This window comes from Acromyrmex echinatior, chromosome 18 (genome assembly GCF_024713525.1).
Source record: "Acromyrmex echinatior isolate Ae372 chromosome 18, ASM2471352v2, whole genome shotgun sequence".
Classification (NCBI taxonomy): Eukaryota; Metazoa; Arthropoda; class Insecta; order Hymenoptera; family Formicidae; genus Acromyrmex; species Acromyrmex echinatior.
The window spans coordinates 2,829,551-2,845,207 of NC_141869.1; the positions used below are offsets into that span (position 1 = coordinate 2,829,551).

Below are 15,657 nucleotides of genomic sequence, written 5' to 3' on the forward strand. Positions count from 1 at the left end.
TAGAAAAATGGAAAGCGCGGATCAGCCGCGATAATTTCCGGTAATTGACGCGCGACGGTCACTTTAATACCATTCTTCTCGTCTTATGAGATTCCAAGTAATTCGTCAAAACGGACATCTCAGTGGACCGACGAATCTTCGTATTATTAGAGAAAAAGACATAGTGGTAACAACTACTCTTTAAAATTTAGTGAGATTTCACTCGACGAGATTTAGAAAGTATACAGATGACAATTATACAAGTTTTATATGTAGAATTAATGTACGCATAATTAAATAAATTATTTTATAGTTACTTTGTAATTATAAAATATAGAATTAGAGTAAAATCATGTAAAAAAGTATATAAACTTCAAAACAATAATTACTGCGCAATAATTTTTCGCAATTTAAAAAATGTTTCTGCTACTACAATTTCAATTAATTATAAGAGAAAATAATGCAACTTATATATACCAGTTTTCGCACAAGTTTAATTTCGTAACTCTATTCTTCGCACGTAACGAAGGATAAATAACGACAGTTAAAGCTTATTAGGACGGCTTATTACACTAGATTACATCGCATTATTACATTAACGCGATGAAGAAAGAACGCCTCGCGCACACGTCTAAAGGTCCAGTGCGTACAAACTACTAAGCAATCATTATTGCTTAGTAGTCTATCATATTTTCTCAATTTTGAAATTCTATTACTTTAATTTCAATCTCAATAAAATGCAGTAACTTATATATCATTTTCAACACAAGTTCAATTGTTCAATAAAACAATATTAATATTACATGAAGAAACAATGCTCTAACATTATTTGGATTGCATAATTTTACTCGAGTACCCGCCTTTGTTTTGTTAAAGTGGCTGCTTGCGATGTCGTACTTGTGCACGTATGTATTTATTCCTCGGAGTTTCGTTCACGTATCAAAAGAGTAATTTCAAGAAAACGATAAAAGCGAGGAAGTAGATCGAAGTACTAAACCCTCATACTCTCATTCACCGTTTAGCGAAGAGATCGAGAGACCCTAGTGAAACCTAGTTAGTTCTCTCTTGACTTACTGACGGACGAAAGACGAGAAATCGTAATTTAAATGGAAAGACGTAATTTTGCCTTAATGTGACGGCTCCAACGTAAAAGTTTTACGAGCTTCCATGATGCGTCGCGTAGCCGGATGGAAAACTCGACTTTCATTCGCGCGGCATTAGCCAATTTCCGGGCGATTCTTGCGACTTTCATACTTCAACGAGCGTGTACCGCGCGTTTTAATAAACTTTAGGGAAGGAAAGAACCGAGAGAACTTTTCCCTCGCAATTAAAGTGACTGCCGTTCCACAGGCGCTTAGGGAAGGCTCTACAAGGTGGCTGCAAAACGCGAAATCTGGGTCGGTTGGTAACAGAGTCAGCTGGTGAATGGTTGAATTTCCCATCCAACACTCGGTTATCATCGATCGAAGAAGCTTGCGTTACCAGCAAGCGTCGAGCTTATCGGCGGTTGAAAGCTCGAGGTTGGTCGGTATAAGAGTTGATAAAACCTTGCCAACCTACTGAAGTTCATTCGTCGTACATTGATTGAAGATAATTCAGAAACGATTACCGAACTGCATCAGAGGGTGAAAGTCGTTTAACCATATTGAGATTGATCACAAGCCAACTCACAGAGCTCATCCAATCGAAAAACTACGCTCTAAAAATATTGATGTGGATTTAACACCATGCGGTGTTTATATAATTTTTGATATTAATATAAACACCAACAGATGTGAATTTAAAATCCCTGGTGTTCATAATAGTCAACACTATTAAGATGTGAATTTAAAACCCATGTTAAATCCATCAATAGTGGATTTAGACAGAGGCCCACAAGACCCAGGTCTAAAGATGCCTCCTTCTATTATAAATATCAAAATTAAAATAAATTTTATATTTGTGTAGAATTGTCATTTGGTGTTCGTCAATGTAGCACCTTGTAGTACTTTGGCGTAAAAATAAGATCTTAATGTTTCATTGGAAAAGTGATACTTTTCGACGGTAACAACTTGTTTTATTGTTTGTTTGTCTGAAAGGGCGCCAAGAAGTAAGGCTTAGGGTACAAAAATGTGTAAATTCGCCACTGATTAATCCACATCATATTGGTGTTAATATTAATACCAATGCGCAGTGAGAATTATATAGATCGCATGGTATTAAATTCACACTGATATTTTTTTAAATGTAAGCATTGATCTCTGTGAATGGCTGTGACATAATTAAACGGGACACTCTCGCATCAAATCTGAATAATCTTTTATTTACGTTATATAACTATCAATAAATATATTAATGCTAAGTATAATTTGCAAAGAGCTTTGGCAATTTTAGATAAAGTCAGACTAACTGTTTTAAGTAACCAAATTTTATTAATGTGCTTGAAGAAGTTTCTTTTCGTCGCATTTATATCCGAAGTAAGTCAGCAATTTTTTATCTAACATTTACGAAACGGAAGAAGTGTCGACATCTAATTGCGCTCAGGAAATTCCGCGGAACGAAACGGTAAATACGGGCGTTAATTGGTTTCAATGGACGGTAAAAGCTCGTAACAAGACACGAGGCACAATGAGCGGCGCGACCGACCGTACGAAAACAGGAAATTAATGGAAATTGGCAAAAAAACGCGAATCCACGTTTTTCGATTGTCTAAATTCGCAGGTTTCGATGAAGTTTTAATTTGGAATTGAAATACACGAACAAAACTACTGACTGTGGACCAACGATTGAGCGAAATATATGCAAATTTAAGAGCACTTGGCAAAGAAGGGAGAATTACGAACGTTGGGAACGTTAATATTTTAGTGCGTTCAGGAACGCATCAGTGTAACACGGTCAGAAACTGATAGGTATTAAATGCGCGACAAGTATAAAACAGTGGGAACGGCTAAGAACACTCAGGGATCCCGTAATAGATCCTGAAGAGTGATTTAATCCTATTTCCGTTCTACGCGACGGCCTCGTGGAGACGGAATGAAAAATTCCACCGCGGTGACAGAATATTCTAGGGAAGTTGCGAGAATGATTAAGTGAATCGTGACGCAACGTTCGCCCGCTGTTCCGGGTTTATGAAATCAAGTTAACTCTCGGTCTCGGGGCTCTCTCGCTCTTATTTTTTCTCGTCCGACTATCCTCCTTAACTATGAGCTCCGTTCCTCTTTTTGTTTCCAGGTTACTCCGCGGCGGCGCTTCTCGCGATCCTTTTCTGCATCCCTTTCGCGCTAAGGGTGCTCATCCATAAGGAGACCGGGGGATGGAGTAGCTGGATCCAGGCCTTCTATCACGCTCACCTCGAACTCTTTCTCGGGAACGGCTGTTTGGGTACGATGAATTGTTATTAACATGACGAGAATTCGCGGAAATTCCGCTGCAAAATTCCGCCTACAAATAATCAACTTGTTCTCTCTCTCCTTCTCTCTCTCTCTCTCTCTCTCTCTCTCTCTCTCTCTCTCTCTCTCTCGTGCTTACACATTTGTGTATTACTCACATATTTATACTTTGTTATGAGTTTAAAATTTTATTTTATTTCTCTGCATTTGTAATATTTATATTTTATTTCTTCATTTTAATACTTATTATTTTTTCTATTAATTCGATTTCTATTTTTTGTAATAAATTTTTAATTGTATTTAATTTTAGTGCTTAAAAGGATACTATTTCTAGAGCGCTTAAAAAATAACGATATTTATACCATATTTCTGTCTCTCTTAGTTTCGAGCTTTAGCTAACAAACTCTGCTTCTCGTTGCTCGCATGCTATATTTTTTCATTTATCTTCATAAATTTTAATGTTAATTTTATTTTATACATCTTTTTTTTCATACCTATTTTTCTTATATTTTGTTTTATTTTTGTCTTTACTCTTTATTGTATATATGTATTGTATATTGTATGTTCTTGGAGGACTTGCTCTAGAATATAATAATAAATGCTCTATTCGTTCATCTATCTCTCTTTCTCTTGCACTTTCTGTCTCTCATTAATATCATTCTTGTGAAAACGACTGATATGATCTTCACAAAGGGGAAAAGGAATAAATTTATCTACTTTCTACATTATCTATTCTCCACACTGCCGAAAGAAGTAGAAGATCGCTCGTTGCAGAACTTCTCGCTCGCAACGGAAAACTTTGGCTTTTCCGTATCTTGCAGCTCTTGTAAGTTATGACGATTATGGCGATTAAAAGTTTGCTTTGGCGTAATTCAAAGAAAGAGAATTAGAGAAAATAGAATGCGAAAGGAAAAAAGAGTTCTGCGTACAGCAAAATCACAGGCGACGAAACGTGATGCAAAAATTTTTCGATTAACGCTACGTATATTGCGTGTGGAAATGCACAGGTGTCTACAGAGAGAGCTTTTAAGACCGACTCGACATAGCATTATATTCGAGAGATATAGAGATTAATTGTATGCATAGGGGTTGGAGTAATGATGCTTCTGGCATTGACAGTGGAGCGTTACGTAAGCGTCTGTCATCCCGGCCAACACACGCGACCACTCTGCGGACCACCTCACCTAACAGTGGTGCTCATCCCTCTAGCTACATTTCTCGTTTATCTACCGAGTGTATTTCGGGGTGAAATTACGACTTGCCTGCTGGCACCCGACGGTCCTCTAATCTACCAGAGAAGAGACAATCAGACATTTCTCAACTCGTGGTACTATCAGGTAATTCATATTTTTTTCTCGCTGGCAAAGTTGCTCTTTCTTTCTAGCCACAACTTCGAAATAGTATTTTAACAATGAACAACACGAATATAACGTTATCAATTCGTCTATTTATTCCCTAATTCTGAAATACTCTTGAGTGACACAATATTTCTCTATTGATACATAAATTGTACGTACAAGAAATAGGACATTCATAATTAATGTAACACAAGTTCTTCGTACACATTTACGCTTTAAATAAAAAAATATTTATAATCTAGAATAATAAAAGATTATATAACAATATTTATAACCTAGATTCTAGATTATAAAAAAGATTTTTGCAAACACAAATAATTTAATTATTAACTTAAAAGAAAAGATAGAATGAGCACACTATCAAATTCAATTTTATAATAATATGGAGTATGTAATGTAATTGTGTGTGTACCTTCATAACAATTAAATAATATATAATAACGCAAAATAATAACCTTTAATAAAATACTTGAAAATTAAAATCATTTATCACATTCTCTGTTATAAATACTGTAACATCAAAATGAATATATAACGGACACATTTTTAAATATCTTGTCTTTAAATACTTGTCCTAGCCTTTAGCATGGCAAATTGAACTTCTTAATGACCATTGAAAGTATAGTTTAGCACTGAATGATCTCACTCATTTGTATATAAAATTTATGTATCGATAGTATTCCAGAATTAATTACTTGTAATATCATTACTGCTATTATTATATTCATATATGTAAAATATGCTTTAATGGTCTAAATTCATAGAAATATTTAATGTCAAAAAAGAGATCTGACATATAAAATTAAGGAATTCCTAGAACATTTCCCAGAACATTTCCTAGAATATTTAATTACATTCTATTTATGTGTGCGAGCTTAAAATGGTTTACTTCATGTAATTTTTAATTTTAAATTCTAATTTTATGGACTCTTCGTATATAGCGCAAATATGTGTTTCAGGTGTATAAGGTGGTGCTAGAAGTTGTTTATAAAGTGGCGCCAACGATCCTTCTCGCCGGTTTCAATCTAAGAATAATGATAGTGTACAGAAGGTCCTGCGAAAGGCGCCGGAGAATGACTTTATCGAGAACTGTCAGCAGTGATGAGGATCCTAGAACTTTTGCTGAAGAACGGAGGCTCATGCTGCTCTTGGGTAGCACCAGTATCCTTTTTTTAGTCTGCGTCAGTCCTATGGTCATCTTAAATGTTACGCTCAGCGAGAGCAATCTCAACAATTATGCTTACCAGGTAAGGCGATTTATTCTAAATATTTTCATTGTATATTGCCTCTCAATTAAATAATTTAACAGTAATTTACAACTTTTACAAGATTTCTATTTTTTAACTAAATGATGATTTTTATATATTATTAGCTGCTAAGAAAGAATGTAAGTTAAAAGATTTCATCAACCACAGATTCAAAAAACTTAATTTCTGAAAAACTCTACAAACTTAAACAATTTACAACTTTTTTCTTTTACTTTACGGGATAAAATATATAAAAATATATAAAAATATAAAAAATTCTCAATACCATTCAGATGCTGAGAAATAGAAATCTTGTAAGTCAGTGTAATTTTTTGACATATTAAACGTCGTCAATAAATTTATATATATAAATAATAAAAGAAGCTTCGTGTCACATTTATTTTTATATATTGTGAAAAGTTAATTGAAATTGTTATACCTAACGAATTTGCGTTTTTTGTTATAAAAAATCCTCAATTAACAAAATTTTTTAAAATGAAAGGGATGGAATTTTTTGGAAACTTCTTTTTTAGCATAAAAAATCCTACATGAAACATTTATTATATAATACTTGTTAAGGAATAAAATGTTAATTAAAATTTGTTTTTTAATGCAATTACCTTCAAAACACATATTCATTCTTGCTTACAATTTAATATAAATTAACAGTAGAATTGAATTTCAAATTAAAAATTAATTTACGAAAACAACTCTACTTTTCTCTAACAATCTAATTTTTATTCTCATCATTTTATTGCTATACAAGAACGGTCGATCAGGATTTACTTTTCCCCGTCTTTTTCTCAATAATTGATTTTAAATTCCGACACATACATTCTCGCGTCTAATACATGACTTCATCAATTATGAATCCGTCCATTAATTCACTGTATTCGGTTGCAGGTGTTCCGTGCTCTGGCCAATCTGCTGGAAATGATCAATTACTCGATCACATTTTACATTTATTGCCTCTTTTCCGAAGACTTTCGAAACACTCTAATTCGTACTCTGCAGTGGCCGTGGGTCAAGAGCGAGCAAGGCGGTAGGAGCCTGCCGATGAAACGTTCCCCGATACCTAGACCGACGACTACGACGACAACCCCGCCAACTACTACAGTTGCGACCCCCGGACATCTGGCTCGTGCCAGCGTTTAACACGGATTTTTTGCCATCGATTCTGGCGTCAACCGCTCGGTCGCCAAGCGGTGGAACAAAAAGGATTCGAATCTAGCGCAGGATTGACGCACTATGCAACTGTAAACGTCGGGTTTTATTGTAAGAGAAAAAAAAAACTCTGTTAAATAGCCAGATATTCGAACACGCCGTTCGTTTACGTCGCACGATTACGTTGGACAATCTCGTTTGCGTGTGTATGGGTATGATGGTGATAATAGTAATTAATGAAAGTTTCTTACGGTGATTAAATAGCCGTTTATCGTTTCTTCGGTCGATAAAATGTCGGCGGAAAGACATTCATCTTCTGCTGGGCGTTTCCTACGAATCTTCTCATTCTTACAAGTCGATTTACAAGAAAGTATTTGAACTATGCATATTCTCTGTGTACCGGTGAACTCCGAAATAGTTGCAGAGGCACGGCCATATTTACGAAACATTCCTGCGTACTAGAGCCTAAAGTTGGGCGTGTCTACAAGGTTCTGCTGCTGCAAAATTTCAATGTTTGACCACTCTGGGAATCAAATCGACCAATTTGATTAAATAGCCGATATCCGATTATCTCTCCCTCTGTCGAACGATATTCTCGCTTGGTGATCGCGTGAAAGCGTTCGTGAATGTCCAACTCGATTTCATGAAACGACGAGGATATAAAAAGACAAGGAATTCTATGTATCGCCGAGTGCCCCACAGGACTCTTTTGTGCTCCAAAGTCCAAGCTGGAAAAGTTTCTAACGTAGTCAATCGAGTTTATGCGAAGGAGAGAACAAAGAGCATGAGAGAGGAGAGAAATGAGAGCCACGTCGCAATGTGACGCGAAGAACTCATCAGAATTCGCACGAAAATGCGACAAGACTTGAGCATCGGAGTCGCGAATGATCGTCGTCGCTCGTTGGAAATTAAACGAGAGCGCTCGGACGAGGTGAGAGAAAAAAGAAGAACGGATATAAAAGGGAAAAATCTGAAATGTGTCAAGTACCTGATTGTACAAGGGAATCTTTCCCGCGAGAAACCACGGGAATAGCCAGGGTTGAATCGGGGTGGAAGAGACCGTGTCAAGAGAGAGAATCCGGAATCATCAGAAACGGAAGACGGGAGGCGCACAAAAGGCATACTGCAGCTCTTACGGACATTTAAAATAACGAATAACATCGAGAAATATTTTATCGCCGCTCCGATGAATCATCGTGATTTATTTCCGTGTGAGTGCTGTATAATTAAGCGCCAACCGAGCGCCAGTGAGAATTACGTCTCGTCTTCGCCGCGTTATCGGCATTAATCTTTTACACACCGCGATGTATCTTCGACGTCGATAAGCTACGTTCGATTAGACTTAAGCAATTTATGTATAGCGCTCGATAACGCTTCCCATTCCACGTTCCCCGGGACGAGAATTGAATTTCAAGGAGGTTCGCGTATTGAAGGAACGAAAAGAGCGTATCACGATGCGAGAACGAACGGGCGATACGAAACTACTAATCTCACCTTTTGGATCTAACGAAAGGATCGCTGCTGGCTACGATAATAATATTCCATCGAACTCTCTCCGAAATAAACCGCTACCTCTTGATTACATCGCGTTCCGAAAATAGATGCTGCACTCCAGAGAGATATTCTCATTTCTTCGGGAAATCGATAATTAAATTCGTCGCAACGGGTCCGTCCGCGTTTGCGGTTCGATGGTGATATTATTTCGCTTTATTTGCATACGTAAATCCCAATGAAGAATATTTTGCGACGTGTACCTCCCTTTCCGGAACGCGACGCGTCTCGTTTAGTAACTTCAGCGAAGCGCGCGTGTAAGCGAAGAAATAAATTCAGAGAAACGTCTATTCTGTTTTCAGAATTCCTGCGTCCTTCCCATCCTTATTATACAAACTTTTACGGAACGTAAAAGTTGTAGGGTATGTATAATTTACTTGAAAATCGAGAAACATGAAGGAGACACTTTGAGCCATTCCTTATTTTTAAATCTTCTGTTTTTATCTACCCATCCAGAAAAGATTAATGGATCAGTCGATATATTGATAAAAAGTCAATGTCTAATATTGTTTAATATTTTTTTGTCAGCTTCAATTCTTATCACAATTATTTTTATGTTAATTGACTAATTGCGAATATTTGTACGAGATTTCTATTGTCTCTCGGTCAATTCTACGTCGAATACACAGAAAGGACGATTTTGCTAAGTCTCTAAAATGAATTTCATTCTCTGAAAAGTAAAATCTCACTTTTAAGGTTGAAATTAGAGTCACTTTTTTTTCAAAACTAGCTTAATTTGTGCATTTTACAGTCAGATTTCGCTCCAAAGAATTAGAGAGTACGTATAGCTAAATTTTTAGGTACTTCAGTAGAACCTTTCCGTTATATTGTTTTCGAATGAGTAGCATAATTTATTGGTGAGACATTGGTTAAATATTGGCACGCATCGGAAGCTAATATTTTACACCAATAAATTGTGTCACTAGAGAACTTTGCATCAATACTATGTAAATTTGGCCGAAAAATAATATAAATTTTACAGAAATATTTGCAATTACTGAATTAACATAGAAACAATTATACTGAGGTAAAAAAATGACAAAAATATTAAATAATATTCAACCATTCGACTATCGATTTGACTAATTATTTCTGGCTAAGTATTTTATTCTCTGAGGAAATAAATTATGTTCCACATACTTTAGAATTCTACGCTTTCCTTAAATCACTATTTTCTTCGAGCAATTTACCGTTTTTTTTTTTTTTCGACAACCAATAAAAATGTCTGTGAGGTGCTTCAACCAACGCTCGTCACGTCGAATGCGACAGCAGCAGCTCGCTGTCGAACCAGATGACGAGTGCATGACGAGCGCTCAGTGTACCTAGCCTCGTGGAAAGAACTCGTGCAAACAGGCCGCGTCCATTAGTTTTCCTTTCGATCGGTTTTTGCGTCATGCGTCAGTCCGTAAAATTTTGATATTTACCGCGCGGATCGATAAAGCCCTCCTCGCGTGTGAAGCTTCGTGAGAATATAACACGCGCGTTCCAGCAATATAGAATACTGATTAAACGCGACAGGAGGCGGAAGCGCGACGGGGAGAATATCTCCGGCGGATAGTTTTCTTTCCTTTGCGGGGAAAACCGTTCCTGACGCAAGCGGAACCAAATGAAACGAGAGAACAGGAAAAAATGGGATTTTCGCCAGAGTTAAGTGGAGGGCGGTAACGAAAAACTCCTCCATCGTTGGTGGACCGTTATTTAGAAATAATTTAGACCAGCGATGTGCACCAGGGATTTGTTTCGACTACTATAAATATGTCAGGATGGGCAAACCACATTGTACGCATACAATAACGCGTGCACAGTAAAATGGATGGGTCATCGTTCGCGGGAATAATTTAAGCGCACGTACATCGTTCTCGGGAATAACGAAAAGATATACTACGAGAGAAGTGTGTTACAGGGGCGAATATATACTGTATGTCATAATAAAATTTCGAAATACGTAGCCATCCGGGATATTTACCGTCGACGGTGTACCATCACTCTCGAATGTAATGTCAGTCTCTCTTCTGGTCAGCAAAAGAGAGAATGAATGAATAAAGGAGTGAATGAATAAATAAATGAATCAATCAATCTCAATTTATTAGCTCGGGGATAGAGAGAAAGAGGGAAATATTCCTCTAATATATATCTGAAGAATAAAATCGCTTCAGAAGCAGTGCGATGTGTCTGCACGATAAAGTGGGGACCAGTGACTCCAATGATAGCGATTTAGTCTTTATCATATTTTTTTTATACGCGAGATTTTATACTGCGGCGTACGGTGACGCGATAAATTTTTCCGAATGATTTATGTAGTTTATTTTTCGAGGAGAAGGTCCTACACCTCGTTTCTCTACTATGTAGTTTTCTTTGATTCAAAGTTGTCTCATAAATTATTTTTCCACGTAGTTGTTAGCGATAAATCGTTCGACATGAAGTTTGAGAAAATATTTTGTTTTGAACAAACAACAATTGAAGTAATTTAAACGGCCCTACTCAACCCTTGTACTGAAAAAAAAAAAAACTAAATTGTAATAAATATTTGTTTGAATAGTTGTAAGTAAATATTTACTAAATGTAAATATATATTTATTTGATACAAACCATTAATTAGATTTAACTTTATCATTAATTTTTGTGTTGAGTAAATTTACTGTAAATGTTTACTTAGAAGTATTCAAAGAAAGAATATGTATTAAATTGATGTAGTAAATTTTTTTTATGCATTTCACATCATTAGCTCATTCATATTCTGCGCATTTCTTTCTTTGAAATACTAGAAGCATATTTGATTAAATAATAATCTCTATTTTTTTCCATTTTTTTAATACACAAAATACTTTACAAATACTTTTTAAAGAAGTTAAAATCAATTTAAAAATTATCTAATATTTTTTGTATATTGGTAAAAATAATAAAAATTGACCCAAGACATGAATTCATTGTATATCGTAAAGAACCGAAAAATCATCATGCGTACTAAAGGCTAATGTATAATAATATCATGTCACGAGGACATGATCGGAAATTCACATGAAAAGTCAGTTCATCAGCTTGTTGGTTTTGCGGGATTTGTCAACAACGGTCGCCGCGGATGCGGGATCCGCATTCGGAATCATGTCGAAATCTCATGCCACGGACAAAAAAGTCGTGGCGACTTGGCTCGCGACGCACCGAGCTCTGGAATTTTTGGGCGAAATGGTACCGGTCGCCGGTGGATGAGGTCATCCATGGTGGGGGTTGCTCTTTGGGTGGGCGTCGCTGGGTCGATACAGGGTGGCTTCGTTCGCCGTCGAAGGCACCACGGGGTAAACGAGTACCTTGTCTCTATCCTTCGACTTAACTTTCGATGACTACGAAGTCGTATGACTCCTGTCGAATTAACTTGGACTTTATGAGATCTTGGATTTTATATTATTCAATATTTACCAAAGAAAATATCAATCAAGGGTAAAGACAATTTGTTTTGTTTTTTAATTATCTCTTTTTTACGAAAAGTGTTACGAGAGTGGAATTGATACGGTATTGCACTGAAAGAAAAGCTTATGATATTTGTGAATCTAATTAAATGTTAATTATGATTATTACGGCTATGATATTAGTAATAATAACTATATCGTTTCCTTATTTTAAAAATGACTTAATAAAAAAATTAAGCTCTTTATAGAAAAGGAAAAAAGACTTTTTTAAATTAACAAAAAATTGACTAATCAAATAATAAAAAAAAATATAAATATGATATTAAAAACATGGTCTTAGAAACATGATTAAGTGTCACTTTTGTTTTATAACTCTTCAAAACAATTTTTTTTTAATTGTGATGATTTTTATGCGCTACAAAGTTATAACAAATCCGGAATAATTCATTATAATTGAAATATCACCAAGATTATATTTATCTTGCTCAACTAAAATGACTAAATACATGCAAAATAAAACAATTTCTTCCTCAAATTTCGAACAACAAAACTGTCTTATCTAAATATTCTTCTATAGAAAATTCTCTTTTTTATTTACAAAAACAGTAAAACTCAAAATATTTCGTTGTTGTAGAAGGTATTATAATCTCTTTGAAAATATTAAGAACGAAATAAGTACTTTAGTGGGTGGACTGTAAAATTAAGATAATTTATTTTTATTAAATAATTATTAACTCATTCATAATAATTCGAAAACTATATTGCTTTTTAATCACTTTTGAAGTAAGGAAACGATATGTATGTTTTATAAACAAATATATAATTGGTACCAAAAATAACTATAAATTATAATTATTATCACCATAAAAATGACAGTTATTATAACTATAGTTTAGTTATTTTCGGTGTCAATTACTATATATATATTTGTTAATAGAAACATTCAATAAAATAAAATTTATTGAATTTTAATATTTGTTTGAATAGTATTTATAAGTAATTGTATAGTATAAGTATTTACTAAATATAAATATATATTTATTTAATTTAAGTACAATTTTTCTGTTTTAAATAAATGTTTATTTATTGTAAGTAAATATTGTTAGTACTATTCAAACAAATATTTAATGAAATTCAATAAATTTTGTTTTTGGTGCAGTTATTATTAATAACAGCAATAATAATAACCATATTATGATAACATGTAGTTATAAATACCAAAAACTATTCTTTCAATGTATTCAATTTATAAAGTAGAAACTCATAAACAAGAAATTAAATATAAACGCAGAAATACATTAGAAGACTATTTCAGTGATTAATGTCGCAAGTTACTTCAAGCGCACGAATCAAATGAAATCCTATTGATATTCAATATTTAAATACGATTAATTATTCACGTCCTTTTTATAATTAAATGCAGACATTTGTCGTCTCGAATTACGAATTTAATTTATATATATATATATATATATATATATATATATACATATATATATATACATACATATATATTATACTTGATTAATAATATGGTTAACTGTACCATAAACGAATTTACTGTTAAAAATAACACTGCTTGAAATTACCACACGTTCCACGAATAAATCGACGACCAGATTCAAATCCCATTGTCCTATTGTAGATGGTTCACTAGACTAATAAAAGAGAACGAATAATATATCGACATACCTATATACAGAATTCCAGAGAGGAATATAAAACGATTCGCGCGTTACGAGTAACATAATTCAATTAAGCAGCGATATTGCATAATGTAACGTGCGCTAGTAGGGCTGAACATCCAATAATTATTGTTGAAAATTTATTAGGGTGTAAATGGAACCGCGTGGGCGACCCAGAACACAGACTGCTTATATCAGTCGCACGTAAAGCGCGGCGCGTGCAAAATTGGCGGTCATGCAAATTGCTCGCGTGTACTTCGCTGCCCGGTAGTTAACGACTCTTTCGGTTGACTGAACCTCTAACGAAGCCGTTTCGCTTATACGCGCGCGCATTACATTTCCTCACATGTGCCGCTGATGAAGAAGCGACTGTGCCGAAACGTAATATAGAGACCCAACCGAAAATAGATCGATAAATCAGAGATCCAGCAGCGCCGGAGCGCCGTCTCGCCCTCGTCCTAATTGCCGTCCGTTGTGAAGACCCGTATGCTAACTCGTAATTATCTCAACAGTCACGAAACGTAAATCACATGCATTTACATGCCTTGGAAATGTATATCAGGAGCAGTACATATATATTGATTGCATCGATAACGCGGTCCGGCTGCTGATCACTTCTGATCAGTACTAAAAGGGATTAAGGTAAGTAAAAAGATTAATTTTCAGTGAAAATCGACCGAGAAATGTTCGATACCGATTAAACAAAGAAAGTCATCCGGTCAAGGTGTCTAATGATATTTTTATGTGAACTTTACGGTTTTCAGTTCAAGCAAACTTCTCGTCAATTATTTGTCGATCTTGAAACACAGATTTTTGTGTGTTACTTTTAAATGTGCTCTAGAATAATAATCTGTAATAATTTTTTGATAATTTTTTGTTATTTTGAAATATATCTATCATACATTTTTATTTCGTGTTAAAAGGATTAATTACCATCGCTAGGAAAAAGAACTACGCTTGACTGGAATAATGCTTTTGACAAACACTATCTGTAATTCATGATCTAGCGATTGAATTCGCAAACGGAATTTATTTAAATTCACACGTCACGCTTTTGAAATGCGGGATGAAATTAAATTAAGTATACGAAATGCCAACACATAAAGTACGATTCATCCCGCCGGGTGCTGACCGAGGAGCGTGAAATTTAATGCAAATAAGTGAATCAGTCGGACGAAGCAACGTGGGCGGTCTAAAGCTGGTTTCTGCAACTCGTGAAATTTCGAATCATTCTCTCGGGGTGAGTGTTTGAAAAGAGATCAACCCCGCTACCGTTTGTCTCTCGCTTCGAAGTACGGAGAACCAGGCAAACGTGGTCAAACAAAGGACCGAACAGACCGTGTCGCCGACTACGTAATTCTCGTTAAGTCCCGAGTTCAACTAGATATAGACGAAAGATAGTCGAGTTCTAGTGCAGCCAATTTACTTCGCAATTAACGCGGCTATCGCTAAAGTAAACCATCGTAAATGCGAAGCATCTTCTGCGACAGAGTAACCATGGAAAAATAAACACAAGATCGCAGCGTCTTGATTTCGTGGGCGCAAAACTTTCAGGCTAGCTTAAAAGATCAAATTTCCCTTCGGAGTTAGTTAAATGTATTTTTTGAGCGACGGACTAATCCGATTTTCGCGCCAACTTTCGAGCACTTCCGTAATTGCTTCACTTGCTACAGAAATATTCAATAACCGCGACTTTGCCGCCGGCTTAAGCTTTTCATTTTGCTCGGACAGGGAAATACCGTGAGAACGAAAATAATAAAAAGAAGATGATAATAAAATGTAAAATTCAAAACAAGTGCATAAATCCAAGCGATGCATTGCGCTTGCAGATATTCAGATTAGATACGGCGGCGCCGCAATTCCGACGGTTTCCAGGTGCATTTTAGTATAGTTTCAATTTT

The 15,657-nt window shown here is 35.4% G+C and overlaps 2 protein-coding genes across 3 annotated transcripts in view; one reads left to right on the top strand and one right to left on the bottom strand.

Annotated features, from left to right (window-relative positions):
* Positions 1 to 10,731, top strand: part of LOC105151445 (putative G protein-coupled receptor B0563.6) — a 56,442-nt gene extending 45,711 nt beyond the window's left edge. For both annotated transcript variants that reach the window (XM_087415655.1, XM_011065151.2), the window contains 4 exons: positions 3,190 to 3,339; positions 4,434 to 4,684; positions 5,665 to 5,952; positions 6,856 to 10,731. In XM_087415655.1, coding sequence (XP_087271781.1) covers positions 3,190 to 3,339; positions 4,434 to 4,684; positions 5,665 to 5,952; positions 6,856 to 7,107 — 941 coding nt within the window. In that variant the 3' untranslated portion in view covers positions 7,108 to 10,731. The remainder of the gene's footprint in view (positions 1 to 3,189; positions 3,340 to 4,433; positions 4,685 to 5,664; positions 5,953 to 6,855) is intronic.
* The window catches only part of LOC105151446 (uncharacterized), a 228,111-nt gene that overhangs the window by 95,709 nt on the left and 116,745 nt on the right, over positions 1 to 15,657 (bottom strand). The gene's annotated exons all lie outside the window — the stretch shown is intronic.